The sequence below is a fragment of the Coloeus monedula genome (genome assembly GCF_965178545.1).
Source record: "Coloeus monedula genome assembly, chromosome: 5".
NCBI classification, from domain to species: domain Eukaryota; kingdom Metazoa; phylum Chordata; class Aves; order Passeriformes; family Corvidae; genus Coloeus; species Coloeus monedula.
The window spans coordinates 74149906-74163776 of record NC_138785.1 but is presented as its reverse complement, the minus strand read 5'-3'; the positions used below and the strand labels follow the sequence as shown (position 1 = coordinate 74163776).

Here is a 13871-nt window from a genome sequence, read left to right as displayed (position 1 = left end):
CTCTGAATCTCTGCTTCTGTGAGCGACCTTGGGGTGTTTGGGAGCTTTGGGGTTGCCTCTGTGGTGCAGAGAGGGCCAGGTGGTCACCTGGTGTCATCCGTGGTCCAGGGAACCTCTGGCTCCTGTCCAGCAGAGGAACAGAACGGATCTCACAGCACCTCAGGACATCCAGAGGGCACCAGTGGGGGACACGGGGACCAAACTCAGTGTAAAGCAGCTTTACACCTCGTGGCATTATTTTCCTGCTGGGATTTTATGGGTTGTGTTACCCCTGGGTTATTCACGGCCATGGGTCAGGGGTGGATGTGGAAAGGCTGGGGGATGGTTGGATTCGGTGACATTGGAGGGTTTTTCCAACTGGAATATCTCCGTGATCCACAGTGAATTCGTGACCCAGCACATCCAAGATGAAAAACTGAGAGGTTTATTCAGAGCTATCAGGAAAATTATAAAGAAAGAAAATCAAAACTCGTCAAAAATCGGGGATCTTGGCCATGCAGCAGCTGGAAGAGGCAGGGGATTGAGGAGGCTGGGAAGGAGGTGGGACAGCAGGAGAGCAGCTCCACACTCGGTGGTGGTAAAACATCACCAAACCCCAGCCTGGCTCATTTCATAAAGTCATAAAATCCTGGAATGGTTTGGGTTGGAAGGAACCTTAGGGATCATCCCATTCCCAATCCATCCATGGGCAGGGACACCTCCCACTATCCCAGGTGGCTCCAAGCCCCAGTGTCCAGCCTGGCCTTGGACATTCCCAGGGATCCAGGGGCAGCCCCAGCTGCTCTGGCAATTCCAGCCCAGCCCCTGCCCACCCTCCCAGCCAGCAATTCCTTCCCAACATCCCAGCCCAAGCTCCCCTTTCCCACTGGGAAGCCATTCCCTGCCTCCTGTCCCTCCAAGTCCGTGTGAGAAGGAATCTGCAGGACAATCTCCATGGATTTCCGGAGGCAATCCCTGGGCTGCCTCTGGCACATCCCGCATCCCCGTGGCTCCATCCACGCGCTCCGGAGGCTCTGCCCTCATCCCAGCCCCTCTGAGGGGTCCCTGCCCACCCCCCACGAGCTCTCCCGAGGCTCCTCACCCCAGGCAGCACATCCGCTGCCTCCAGCGCTCCCATCCCGCCGGGAATTCCGCCGGGGCCGCTTCGGTCTGTAACCTGTTCTCCTCCTTATCTCTCTCCCTTATCACCCCTCTCTCCCAGGATATCCCGGGTGTAAGTATGTGCTCGCTTGGGCTTTCACCCTCACCTCGCAGGGCCTCGATTGTCTGGTTTCAATGGAGCCCGAAACGCTGGAAAGGCAAAGTGCCTCTGGAGCGGGGCCCTGCGGAACCCGATCCTCCCAAATGCACTAATTAGAGCTAAAAGAGGAGCTTTTACCCCGCTGCTTTCTTCCCCTCCCGGATTAATTGAAACAAAGCTCAGCTCTCTCCGAGGTGGTGTTTGTTGACAGGGGTGGGGACAGTGCCGAGCTCTCCTTTCCCTTCCTTTCACTCCTAATCCTGGGACCGGCTTCCAAGCCCTCGCTTATCCCGAGGCTCCGCTCGGAGAAGTGAAACCGGGGAGCTGCGCAGCCCAACCCGAATCCTGCAGGATTTTCTGTCCTGTGGCTGAATTCGTGGATGGTATTTAATAGCTTCCACCTTCACGTGGTGTCTGGAGATTCCAGATGCTCCCAGACTTTACCAGACCTTACCTCTGTGGGTTTGTTAATGGTGCTCCCAGTTATCCCGAGGCTCTGCTCTGGGAAAAAAAAAACCTGTGGATCTGCACAGCCCAACCTGAATCCTGCAGGATTTTGAGTCCTGGAGGCAACTTGATTAATTAATAATATTTAATAGCTCAGCACGTGCACCTTCACGTGGTGTCTGGAGATCCCAGCAGCTCCCGTCCTTCCCAGACTTTACCTCTGTGGGTTTGTTAATGGTGTTCCCAGTTATCCCAAGGCTCTGCTCGGAGAAATGAAACTGGGGAGCTGCACAGCCCAACCCGAATCCTGCAGGATTTTGAGTCCTCTAGGCAACTTAATTAATGAAGAATAATTAACAGCTGAGTTCTTGCACCTTCATGATGTGTCTGGAGATGCCAGCAGCTCCCAGATGCTTCCAGACTTCACCAGGGATTGCAGCTGGAGCCCTGATCCCACAAAAAACCCGCAGGGTTTTTTGTGGGATCAGGGCTCCAGCTGCAATCCCTTGCCATCCTGATCCGGAGGTTTATCCATCCCGCTCCTCGCCAATCATCCAAACACATCCCAAGGTTTTCTTGCACGGAATGTGCCTTGCTCCCGAAACATTCCATGGACCGGAGCAGGTCCCACGGGATGGTAGATGGAAAAGCTCTTAGGGCAGGGGAGGTTCTGCTCTAAATTCCTGCTGTGTGGAAGGGCTGGAGAGGGACAGGAAGAGCTTTCCAAAGGTACAGGGTGACTTCCAGCACCTCTGATGTCCCTCTGGAAACTGGGAGAGCTCCCAGCTCTCCTGGGGAAGGGCTTAGAGATCTCCTGGAGCTGTTTGGAGCTGTTTATCCCAAAATCCATGATAGCAAGACCTGGGCGACTCCAAACTCCGCTTCCCATTGGCACAGTCGCTCCCTGGTTCTCCTGGAGGAGCAGCTGCCGACCTGCTCCAGCTGAAAAATAGGGAAAACCAAAAAAAATCCCAGTTTTGGTGACTGGAAGTGCTCCAAGCTCTCCTGTTCCTGTTGGGAGATCCCAAGTCTCTGGGCACTGGTAACTCCAGTCAATTCCCCTTTGGGATGAAGTTGTTATCCCAGATTCCAGTTCCGAGCTGGGTGTTTTTTGGGAACATTTCAGATTCCCCGTGGCTCTTTCTAGGAGGGCTGGAGCCTGGAAAAGCTTGGAATTTTTGATGGTGTCCAATAAGTTTGCAGAGGTTTGGGTTGTGCTCAGTTGACTCCAGAGCCTCGGGATGATCCAGTGCCAGCTTCCCAGGGATTATCAGCGCCGTGTCCCTGTCACTTCAAAGCTTCATTTAGGTCCCCAAAGCCAAAACCTGGGATTATGGGATGCATCCAAAGCCCTCAGCCTCTGCCAGATCTGATTTACCCGGAAAGTCATTTACAAACTGGGATCATTTGGGAGAGCTGAGCCCCTGCAGGTTGGATTTTGGGAGGTTGTGCCTTCAGGAGCTGCGGGAAGGTTGATCCTGGTGGGATTTTTTCCCTTCCCAGCACCCTTGGAGCATATCCCAAGCCCTCTTCCCCCCCAAAATATGGATCTGGGAATGCAGGAGTGCATGAAACCCCCCTCTGCCAGCTTTGCATGTGGGGTCCCCTCCCACCTCCTGCTCTGCTGGGCTCTGGATTTATGGAGGCCTCCTTCCAACCAGCTGGGTTCCTTCCCGGGATGGAAATTATCCCGTGTTCCATTTAATGGAAATGATCTCTATGGATATGATTTATATATTGTATTTGTTGGGAAAAGCGGGACGGCAGACGGTGTCCCTGCCCACGGCACGGGGCTGGAAATGGATGGGATTTAAGGTCCCTTCCAACCCAAACAAGCCCAGATTCCCTGGAATATTTTGTGATGTTTAAAATTCACAACTCCAGACCTTCCCAGCAGCGTCTCGTGCACGCGAGGCACCGTTTTCAACAAAACCCCATAATTCTGTGGATTCCGGGCTGATTTTTAAATTTCCTCCTCAAATTCCATCACCGCTGCAGAAGGTGACGTGGGGACGGAGAAATCCCTGCTTGGAAGGGGGAGGATTTAGGATTTCCTGCATTTGGGAATTAGGGAGAGACCCCAAAGCGGCGTCGATTGGGATCGGAGGGGTTCGAAGCCTGAAAAATGCCCCAAAAACTGGTGTAGATCCTTGAAATTCCACATCCTCCTCTCTGAGCGCTGGACACCCCCAATCCCTGCTCCATAACCTCTCTGTGCTCCGTGCAGGATGCGGGACACCAGCAGGAAAAACAACGTTTTCGCCCAATTCCGGAAAAACGAGCGGGACAAGCAGAAGTTGATCGACACCGTGGCCAAGCAGCTGCGCGGCCTCATCAACAGCCACCACTCCTGAGGGACTCGGGATCCCCTTCCCGCAGCCTGGCCCTCGGGAATCCCGCTCCGAGAGCAGATTTGTATTTTTTTATTCACCCGGAAAGTCTCGGCGGAGCCTCCCCCCGACGGCAAAACGCTCCCGGTGGAACGGTCCCGGGAAAAGAGGTGGTGGCAGGAGTCTCCTGGATCAACTCCTATTTTCAGGGGTTTAGAGAGTGATGGGAATTCTTGGAGCCTGGGAGAGAAGTTCACACCCAGACTGGGGTTGTTTTTTTTTTTTTTTTTGTCGAAGCCAAATTGAAGGGATCGTCCCGCCTTCCTTCTGTTAATTTATTCCCTTGGAAAACACAAGAATCTGGGAAGAGCCATGGGTTTGGGTTCTTCTCCTGGGCAGGGGGAAGGGGGTCACCCTGAGTGTGTCCTGTGGTTTGGATTTAGGTAGGAAAAAGGGATTTCCCAGGGTTTTTTCTCCTCTTTTCCCACTCCGTGGGCTGATTTCCGTGTTAGGCTGCAAATCCCTGGAATCGTGACCCTTTCCTGTGTGTCCGTAACCACCCCTGAGCTCCACTCCGGGACCTGCCAGGGGGTTGGGATCATGGAGAAGGGTTTGGAGCTGCCTCCTTGATCAGATTTGGGAAGGGAGAGCCAAAAGGATAAGCTGGGAATGTGTCCTGTGGCACCGCTCCGGGGCTGGGATGCTGCTGGACACATCCATGGATGGAGGAGCGGGAGGGGACGGATGCTCCGCAGGGATGGGGGGAGGGCTCACTGGGGTCTCCTGGTGTCCAGGAGGGGATTTTTTTCCTCTCTTTTCCATGCTGGTGTCCCATTTTCCCTCTCCTCCTGATGGTTCCGTGGGGAAATCTTCTCTCGGTCGCCCCGGTTGGAGCTGGGCCGGTGGGAATCTCCTGGAGGCAGTGGGAGATTCCCCAGGGAGCAGCGCTGCTCCAAAGTGCCTGTGGACAAAATTCCCGCTGTCCCAAAGATGCCCAGAGATCCTCTGCTCAAACCAGGCAGTTTTGGGGAGGAGGGAAACGCCACCACCGGGATTTGATCCCAGGATTCAGGTTCCAGAGGGGGATTTTCGCCCTCCTCATCTCGTTAACCCCGTCTGGCTGTAATTCCTGGCATTATCCAGCCACATTCCCAAACCCTTGAGGGGAATTCTGATCTCCCTGGTGGTTGTTGCAGCCCTGGAAGTGCTGCTCCTGTGCCCATTCCCGACCCTCTGGATGCACTGAGGGAATGAGGTTTGCCCTTCCCTCCTTGTTCCTTGGTTTCCATTTGGAGAAGGTTCGTGTGGCTCCATCCCAAAATTAAACGGGAACGCGGTCGGGAATGACCCCCTGGAGCCCTTGGCCCGTGCCGGCCATCTCCAGCTGCAGGGACCAAGGGATTCTTTTCATTAATAAGAGGGAAAATGTAAAATTCCTTTGGTTTTGGAGGGGGACGGGAGGCGAATCCCTTGTGAGCTCCTCTTTGAGGGATGTGGAAGAGGAATGAAGGGAACAGCAGCAGGTGAAGGAAGGTTGGAGTCAGTGTGGCCAGAAAGGGATCGGCTTTGGAGACACCTCTGGACATGACCCAGAGGGACAAGGGATGGGAATTCCGGGAGTGGGATGAAGGGAGAAGGAGCAGAAACCCCGGGACACAGGGAAGGGATTTTGTGCTGCCATCCCGAAATTCCACTTTTCACTCCATGAGGTATTCCCAATAAAATCCTCCACAGATCCGAGGCAAGGCCTCATTTCAGGTGCTCCAGGCAGCTCCCACCCTTCCCAAATCCACGCTGGGCTCCCCTTCCCGTCTCCCTGAGCTCTAATCCCAAGAGCAGCGGCCTGGGAAGGGTTTCCTCACTCCTTCAGGCTCTTCTTGGAGAGGCCAGGATCGGGATCCCCCAAACCGGCTCCTGGCGCTCGGGATTTGCTGCTGGGAAAGTCAAATCCAGCCAAGGGAGAGCTTCAGGGAGTTCCTGATCTCGGGAGGTCAAGAGCCGGAACCGCAAGTCAGAGCCCGGGATGAAAAATGGGATTTTGGGACTCTGGTCCCAATTAACTTTTTGTTCGGAGAGATGCGGCTCCATCCCTTCCAAATAAAACGAATCTTTTAAACAGATTGCCCAAAAAGCCCCTGGAAGACATCCCAAACCCCCTCCCAGTCTCTTCCTAATGATGGGTGTCCTCCGACACGGATGGAAGTGCTTAGGAGGGAAAAGTCGCTGCTGGGAATTTTAAAGGGGGGGGTGGGATGTGGGAAACAGGGGCAGGACCCGAATCCGAGATTTCCAACTCCCCAAAATAAATAACGCTGCTCTAACACCTCGCTCCACATCCACTGAACATTCCTTACTGGGGCTGGGGTTTGTTTTTTTTTTTAAAGAAAATTGGATTATCCCATCATTTTTCCAGGGTCCAGCAAATATTTTCCAGCTTCCAGTGGGAAGAAAAATCATATTAACACCAAAAAAAAAAAAAGACAAATTTGGCTTCCTGAGAAGCTTCTTTCCTTCTTCGTCATCTTCAGGCATTCCAGGAGTTGGGAATAACCCTGTGTGAGGTGTCCAGAGTGGGAATGCGCAGCCCACGCCATCCGTAGGGTGTTCTGTAGGAGCCCTTTCTGTAGGGAAGGAGGGCTTTTCCTGGGATTTTTGGGTATTCCTGAGGCTGGAGCCAGATGCTCCCAGTGATTTTTGCACTTTGTTCCGGATCCAATCCCAACTCCCGCTCGGATGGGGATGGCAGGAGTTGGGATGGTGCTGGTTTGGGGTTGTTTTCTCCCAAATTGAGGAAGGTGGAATTTTGGGCAGGAGCTGTGGGAAGGGTCATGGTGGCCCCAAATTCCTTGGAAGGTGCTGGGACGGAGCCAGGGCCACTGCTGCTCTCACATCCCTCGTGCTGAAGTTTTGGGATCAAATTCCAACCGGAATCCAAATCCCAGGCGGAGATTCCTCCCCCTTGGGTGTTCCCTGCCTCCATCGGGTTTTTCCTGTTACTTCTGGGTCGGGTTTGGTGCTTTTGTGGACCATGGAAGGGTTTGGAGCATCCGAACACCGTCCCACGCTCTGGTTGGATTTGTGTCTCACCCCTGGGGCTTTTGGGATCTCTGTCCCAGTTTTCCTACAATTCCATGGGGTCTGGAGAGCCCTCGTATCCCCCCCAGCACGATTCCGTGTTTATCCCACTGCTGGCAGCTCCCAGGGAGCACAACTCCCATAAATCCCATCCCCAGTGGTGCAGGATGCACTGGGAACACTGTGGATCAGAGGGAAGCGACCCCAGTGCACCGGGATTGGCCGGGATTCACCCCAAAAGCGCCGGGATGGAGGGGGGGGAGCTCAGGGGGGGCTTTGCTTCACCCCAAAGCTGCTGCTCCAGTCTCCAGCCCCTCTCTTGCCCCCAGGGCTGGGTTTGGGAAGCTTTTCCCGGAGCTGGGATCCATCCCCACCTGCAGCTCCCCAAAAATTCCATGGGCAGCTCATTCTGGAACCCTGACAGTGCCCAGCTGCTCCCTGCCTTGGCTCATCCCTCGGATTTTGTTTTGCCAGGAAAACCCCACACACTCCCATCCCATATCCCATCCCACATCCCATCCTGTCCCTCCCTGTCCACCGGCTGCCGGGGTTGCCTTTTCCCATTCATTTTGGGGCGGAAGGACCTGATTTTGGGAACTGAGGTGGTGAAAACAGCTTTTTTTGCACAAGTCGTTGCACAATAAGGGGGAAATTTAGCAATTAGGTTTAACTTTAAAGGGAATTTTTGTTGTTTTTTTTTTCCTTAAAACTCACTAGCAGAGCTACTGATTCCGAGAGGAAAAAGAGCTGGAATGGTCGGAGAAAGGACTGCATGGTTTACAGGTTCTGTTCTGTTAGAAATTAGCATGTTGGACATTTATCCTGGTGTAATTCCAATTAAACAAATACAGCATTTAACTGTTTCATTAATGCCTCCCGCGGCTCTGTGCATCCCTGTGGAAAAACCCGACCCCTAAATCCCATCAGTGATAAAATCCGACATCTCCTTTGGACACCTGGCTGCTGGACACAGCCGGATTTGTGGGGGATCCAAGGGGAAGAAAATCCCTGGATGGGCGTTGGATCCCACCCTCCCTCATTGCCCTGAGCGGAAGCCAAGTTTTGACCAAATTTGGGGGGATTTTAATTGGTTTCTATCAAAAAAATTCCTCCCTGGGAGGGTAGGGAGGGGCTGGGCTGGAATTGCCGGAGCAGCTGGGGCTGCCCCTGGATCCCTGGGAATGTCCAAGGCCAGGCTGGACACTGGGGCTTGGATCCAGCTGGGACAGTGGGAGCTGTCCCTGCCCATGGATGGGGTGGGATTTAAGGTCCCTTCCCACCCAAACCATTCCAGGATCCTGGAGATGCTGGGAACACCGGGATGGGGGAAATTTGGGGGTCCTGCCCCCCCCGGGAGGGGCGATGGGGAGGTTCCATGGAAGGGCTCAGGCAGATGATGTGGGTTTTGTGGAGGATGAAGGATTTAGGGAATACCCATGGGCTGGGATAGCAAAGAATCCTGGATTGTACTCCACGAGTTTCTCTAAATCCCATTTTTAAGCTGTTTATCCCTTCTGGTTTCTGGCAGATGCTGGGGCAGGGATTCCCAGGTGTTGATTTGGAGCAGTGGGAAGGAAAACATTCCCTGGAGCTGTTGGTGACTCCACCTCTCCAGGGGCCTTTCCCCCACAAGAGAGGGAAGGAGGAGGGTGGGGACCCCCCGGATTTAACCAGGATATTCCTGGTGTTTCCTGGTAATGGCCACCATGGAGCAAAGGGAAAATTCCGTCTCCTCCACAGCAGCTCCAGGGAGGACCTAAAATTCCAGGAAACGCCCTAGTGCCTGCGTTAAGGAGCTGTGTGTTACCCCATCCCCTTCTCCGGGTGGATTTTGGGAGCTGGGCCGTGCCAGGAGCAACCTGGATGCTCCGGGTGTGCTCCAGGTGGGAGATGGAGATGTCCTGCAGTGGGGGTGGGATGTGGCCGGTGCCGTGGGAGCCCGGGGGGAGATGGTGGGAAGGGATCTCGGATCGCCCTGGATCAGTGGATCTCGGATCATCCTGGACCAGTGGATCTGGGATCATCCTGGATCAATGGATCTGAGAGAATCCTGGACCAATGGATCTGGGATCATCCTGGACCAATGGATCTTGGATCATCCTGGATCAGTGGATCTGAGAGAATCCTGGACCAATAGATCTGGGATCATCCTGGACCAATGGATCTGGGATCATCCTGGACCAATGGATCTTGGATCATCCTGGATCAGTGGATCTGAGATCATCCTGGATCAGTGGATCTGAGAGAATCCTGGACCAATGGATCTGGGATCATCCTGGACCAATGGATCTTGGATCATCCTGGATCAGTGGATCTGAGATCATCCTGGATCAGTGGATCTGAGAGAATCCTGGACCAATGGATCTGGGATCATCCTGGACCAATGGATCTTGGATCATCCCGGACCAGTGGATCTGAGATCATCCCGGACCAGTGGATCTTGGATCATCCTTGATCAGTACATCTGGGATCATCCTGGACCAGTGGATCTCAGACCTTCCCGGATCAGGGAGTGCAGCACACCCGGTGGCTTTTGGGGCAGGGGTTTGGGATGCTGCAGTGGCCCCGATGTCACCCTGGGTGTGGCCAGGCCCTAAATCAGTGCCCGGAGCGGGGCCAAACCTCCGCAGGGCCCTGTGGCTCCCCGAGGTCCCTCGTCCGGCTCGGCCGCCAGCGCTGTCCCCCCTCGTGTCCTCGGGACACCCCCAGCCCGGCACCGAGCCGTCATTCCCGCCCCGGGATGCGTTGCCAGCCCGGTTTTCATCGAATCACAGAATCAGGGAATATCCTGGTTGGTCAGGGACCACCCAGTCCAGCTCCTGGCCCTGCCCAGGACACCCCAAGCACCCCACAAGCCGCCCCAAGCAGGGAGCTTTCTCTTTCCTCCTGATTTTCTCTGAGCCAGGTGAGACAAACATTTTCCAGCAGCTGCTCCCGAGCGTTCGTTTCCTGCTGTCTCTGTCCCTTCTTGCCCTCACCTCGGTTCACCTCCTCACCTCCTTCCTGGTGGGATCGGCTGAGGCTGCAGGGAAGCAGAGCTGTCGGGTGAGTCTGACTCCATGGGATTTGCCTCCTCCCGGGAGCCCCAGGAACGGGGCAGGAGAAGGTTTGGGACCAGGAGATGCCCGTGGGGTCACTTTCCCATCATGTCCCATGGATCGGGTGGGATCTTGGGAAGGAATTCCCAGCTGGGCTGGAATTGCCAGAGCAGCTGGGGCTGCCCCTGGATCCCTGGCAGTGCCCAAGGCCAGGCTGGACACTGGGGCTTGGATCCACCTGGGGCGGTGGGAGGTGTCCCTGCCCATGGATGGGGTGGGATGGGATGGACTTCATTCTGTGATTCCATGACTTCTTCTGCCATGGCTCCAAAAACTCCTGCAATGAACCTGCCAGCCCCGAGAGCCGGGAAGGAGGGGGCAGGTGGATGCTGGAGCAGGAGCACCGAAATTCCCAGGAGTGAGGAGTCTGAGGGAAAGGTGGCAGCAGGAAGCTGATAAGGGCCAGCTGTCACCACTTGCCCGCAGAGCGCAGGTGAAGGAGGCTGTGGGAGCAGATAAATGTGAGAAGGGAGAGGAGCAGATCGGAGATAGCGCGGCTTGTGATAAGGAGGGAGATAAGGCGGGGAGGCTGGAGGGGATCCATGAGGTGCAGGGTGAGAAATGCGGGCACGGGAGGTGGAGCAGCTGGATCCGGGATGGGAAACTGGCTCACGGGAATGCCGGGAGAGGGTGAGGATGGTCCAGCCGGGTGGCACCGAATGTGAGGGTGGTGGGGGTAAAATCAGGATGGGACTGCTCGGGATAAACAGGACTTTTCCTCCTTCCCTCCCCAGCGTTTCCCGGTGCATCCCAGGTGGGAATGGGCCGCATTCCTGCCGGAGAGCTCCTCCATCCCGCGCCCCACGTGCCTCCAGCCGCGCTAATTGCATTCCGTGGGCCACTAATTGGATGAGCGCTCCCGAGCGCCATGGATCAAAGGCGGGAGCCCATCCATATCTGCCCGGCCCTGGATGCGATTAGCCGGGAGAAGGCATCCATCACCGCCGCCCCTCCCTGACCCAGCGGGGCCCAGCGCGGGTTCCGAGCCCGCGCTGGTGGCGGCCAAATGGGATTTGCTCCCCGAAAGGTTCAGGAATGACAAATGACGGCGGTGCCGCGTCTGCCGGGCGCTCATTCATCTCCCGGGACGGAGGCGCTGCCCCGGGACGCGGAGCTGCCTGCGGGGACGATCGCTCACTGTCACCGGGACGTGTGAAGTGTTAAAGACCCCCCGGCGGGGCACGGGGCGCTCGTTTGTATTCATTAGCCACCGGCTGCAGATGTCGGCTCCAGCTCCGAGGGGCTCCGAGCCGCTCCCTCGCGGGTCTCGGCCAAGCGGTGGCACCTCGTTTCTCCTCCCCTGGCGGCCCCGGGCACTTGTTGCTGCCACGGCAGGAGCGTGGTCCTGTTTGTCCTCCATCCCGAGGGGCCAGGCAGCTGCTGCGAGGTCCTGGGGAGAGCCGGGACTTCTCTTTTCCCTCTCTTTGGCCTCGGGCTGTGCAGAGCTCGGGGTGCTCCATCCCCATCCCACCACCACCGTCTGCTCCTCTGGGAATGTTTCCCTGTGCCAAAACCCCGTTTGGCTCCTGTCCTCCTCAAATCCTCCTCAAATCCTCGGCTCTGACCTTTCCCTCGGCCCCACCAGGCTCTTCCAAGCCCAATCCATGGGTTTTCCAGGGCAGGGCCCGGGGTGGGACTGGATCTCCAGGCGCGTTCCTGTTCCTGTCCGATGAAGGACGGGCAGCAGCCTCCAGGCTGTCCTGTTGGGACAGGTCTTCCCTCTTTCCCTGCCTCTGGCTCTTCCCCTTCTCCACAGGATCGTGATTCAGACCAGGAGGAACCCACAGAAAAGGGGAAAATTGACTTTTGGGTGAATATCCTTAATATTGCCCACTCGGAGGGATGGAGCCTCTGCCAAGGAACGGCTGCTCCTCCCTCAGCATTCCCAAGCCCGCGTGAAGCTGGGATTTTTCCTTGCTGGGGCACAGCTTTGGGGCTTTCTGAGGCAGTGGGGTTCACTTCATAGGGAGTGATCCTGGGAACCTCAGATCTGTCGGCCAGATTGGCTTTTGGTGGGAATCAGACACCCCCATGGGCTGGAGAGAGGAAAATCCTGGCTGAGGTTCCCCGGGATTGAGATGTGAGAGAACTTTATCCCGGTCTTTTCCTGCCCTTGGCTCCACTGGAATAGGAGGCAGCAGAAAGTTGTGGGAAGAGCCTGAGCAGCAGCTGACTCAGTGCCCCTGGATTGGATCTGTGGCTGTTGGAGGTGGAAATTCCCAGCTGGAATTTCCTTGGTGGAAATTTCCTTGCTTCTGGCCCTGGCATCACAGCCTGGGCTCTCAAACCTCTCCAGTGCCTCTTTCTGGGAACAGACTGGGATAAGTCTGGGATAAGTCCCCTTAAATCCATCTGCTCTGAGGGCAGGATGTAGGGAGAGGCCAGAAAAGTGGGATTTTGGGGCAGAGCACGATCCAAGAACCTGAGCTGAGCATTCCCTGGGTGTCCGTGATGCCCAACCCCACCCCATTCCCTGCTCAGAGAGATCCTGCTCCAAGGAATCCTCCTTTCTATGGATAGGCAATGCCTTGAGGGATGCAAAACTCCAGTGAGGAATTCAATCCTTGGTGGGATTGGTTGGGAATGTTGGTGCTCGATGGGCCAACCCCCATGCCCGGCTGCGGGCTGCTGAGGTGATCCATGTGTCCTGGCACCTGGAGTTTGGATCCCGCTGGATTCTCCATGGCTCAGCTGAGGGAGAAGGTTCATCTCGGGGCGGGTGGTGGACGGAGGGATCTCGGCAGCATTCCCAGCTGTGGGAAGCACAGGAATTCCCAGGGGGAAGGGTGGCTGCAGCCAGCCAGCAGTGAAAAATCCACCTTTAATGTCTTCACGGAAGCATGGAATGGTTTGGGTTGGAAAGAACCTTGAGGCCCAGCTCATCCCAAAGCCCCTGGCAGGGACAGCTTCCCCCATCCCAGGTTGCTCCAAGCCCCTTTTGTTTCCAAGGGCCTGGACTCACCTCATCCATCTCCAGCATCCCTGGCAGTGCCCAAGGCCAGGCCGGACGGGGCTTGGAGCACCCTGGGATAGTGGGAGGTGTCCCGGCCCATGGCAGGGGGTGGGATGGGATTTAAGATCCCTTCCATCCCCAAAAATTCCATGATTCCGTGGTTGATTGCTTGGGAAAAGGCAGCTCCAGACACAAGGGATGCAGCTCATCCCTAAGGGAATGCTGGGCACACGTGGATTTCAAGGTCATCTCCTGGACACTCTGGCATTAAAGCTCCACAGTGGCCACCAACACAGGCAGAAGATCCCCAGGAACAAACAATCCTGGGCACGATCCCGCCCATCCGGGCCCCAGGAGCGGCGGAGTCGCAGCTCTCCCGCCCGGCTCCGGTGTTCCCTGGAATCGGGAGCGGTTTGGGAGCTCTGTCTGCAGGAGGCCAGACCAGCCTGGGGCCTGTGGGGACAGGCAGGGGTCGATAGGATCTGGCTGGGGTCTGGCTCCCAGGTGCTGGAAGGAGGCTTGGGATGAGAAGATCTTTCAGATCCTTTCCAACCCAAACCCGAATTCCGTGACTCATCCTCCGCTGGTTTCGTTGGAAACCCATCCTGGGGTTGGACACGGAGCAGGGAATATGTCAGGACTGGCCTTGTGGGGTTACCAGGGGCGAGATTTCCCCACCCCCGGCCTCAGCTGGAGACCAAACCCTGGGGCCTGACCCCGGCTCACAC

At 56.1% G+C, this 13871-nt stretch overlaps 1 protein-coding gene across 3 annotated transcripts in view; it reads left to right on the top strand.

The window, feature by feature from the left end:
• Positions 1 to 4309, top strand: part of EXOC6B (exocyst complex component 6B) — a 264591-nt gene extending 260282 nt beyond the window's left edge. For 2 of the 3 annotated variants that reach the window (XM_082282320.1, XM_082282316.1), the window contains one exon: positions 3915 to 4309. In XM_082282320.1, the coding sequence (XP_082138446.1) occupies positions 3915 to 4041 (127 nt within the window). In that variant the 3' untranslated portion in view covers positions 4042 to 4309. The remainder of the gene's footprint in view (positions 1 to 3914) is intronic. The other variant, XM_082282318.1, reaches the window with a different exon arrangement.
• Positions 4310 to 13871: the final 9562 nt, after the last annotated feature.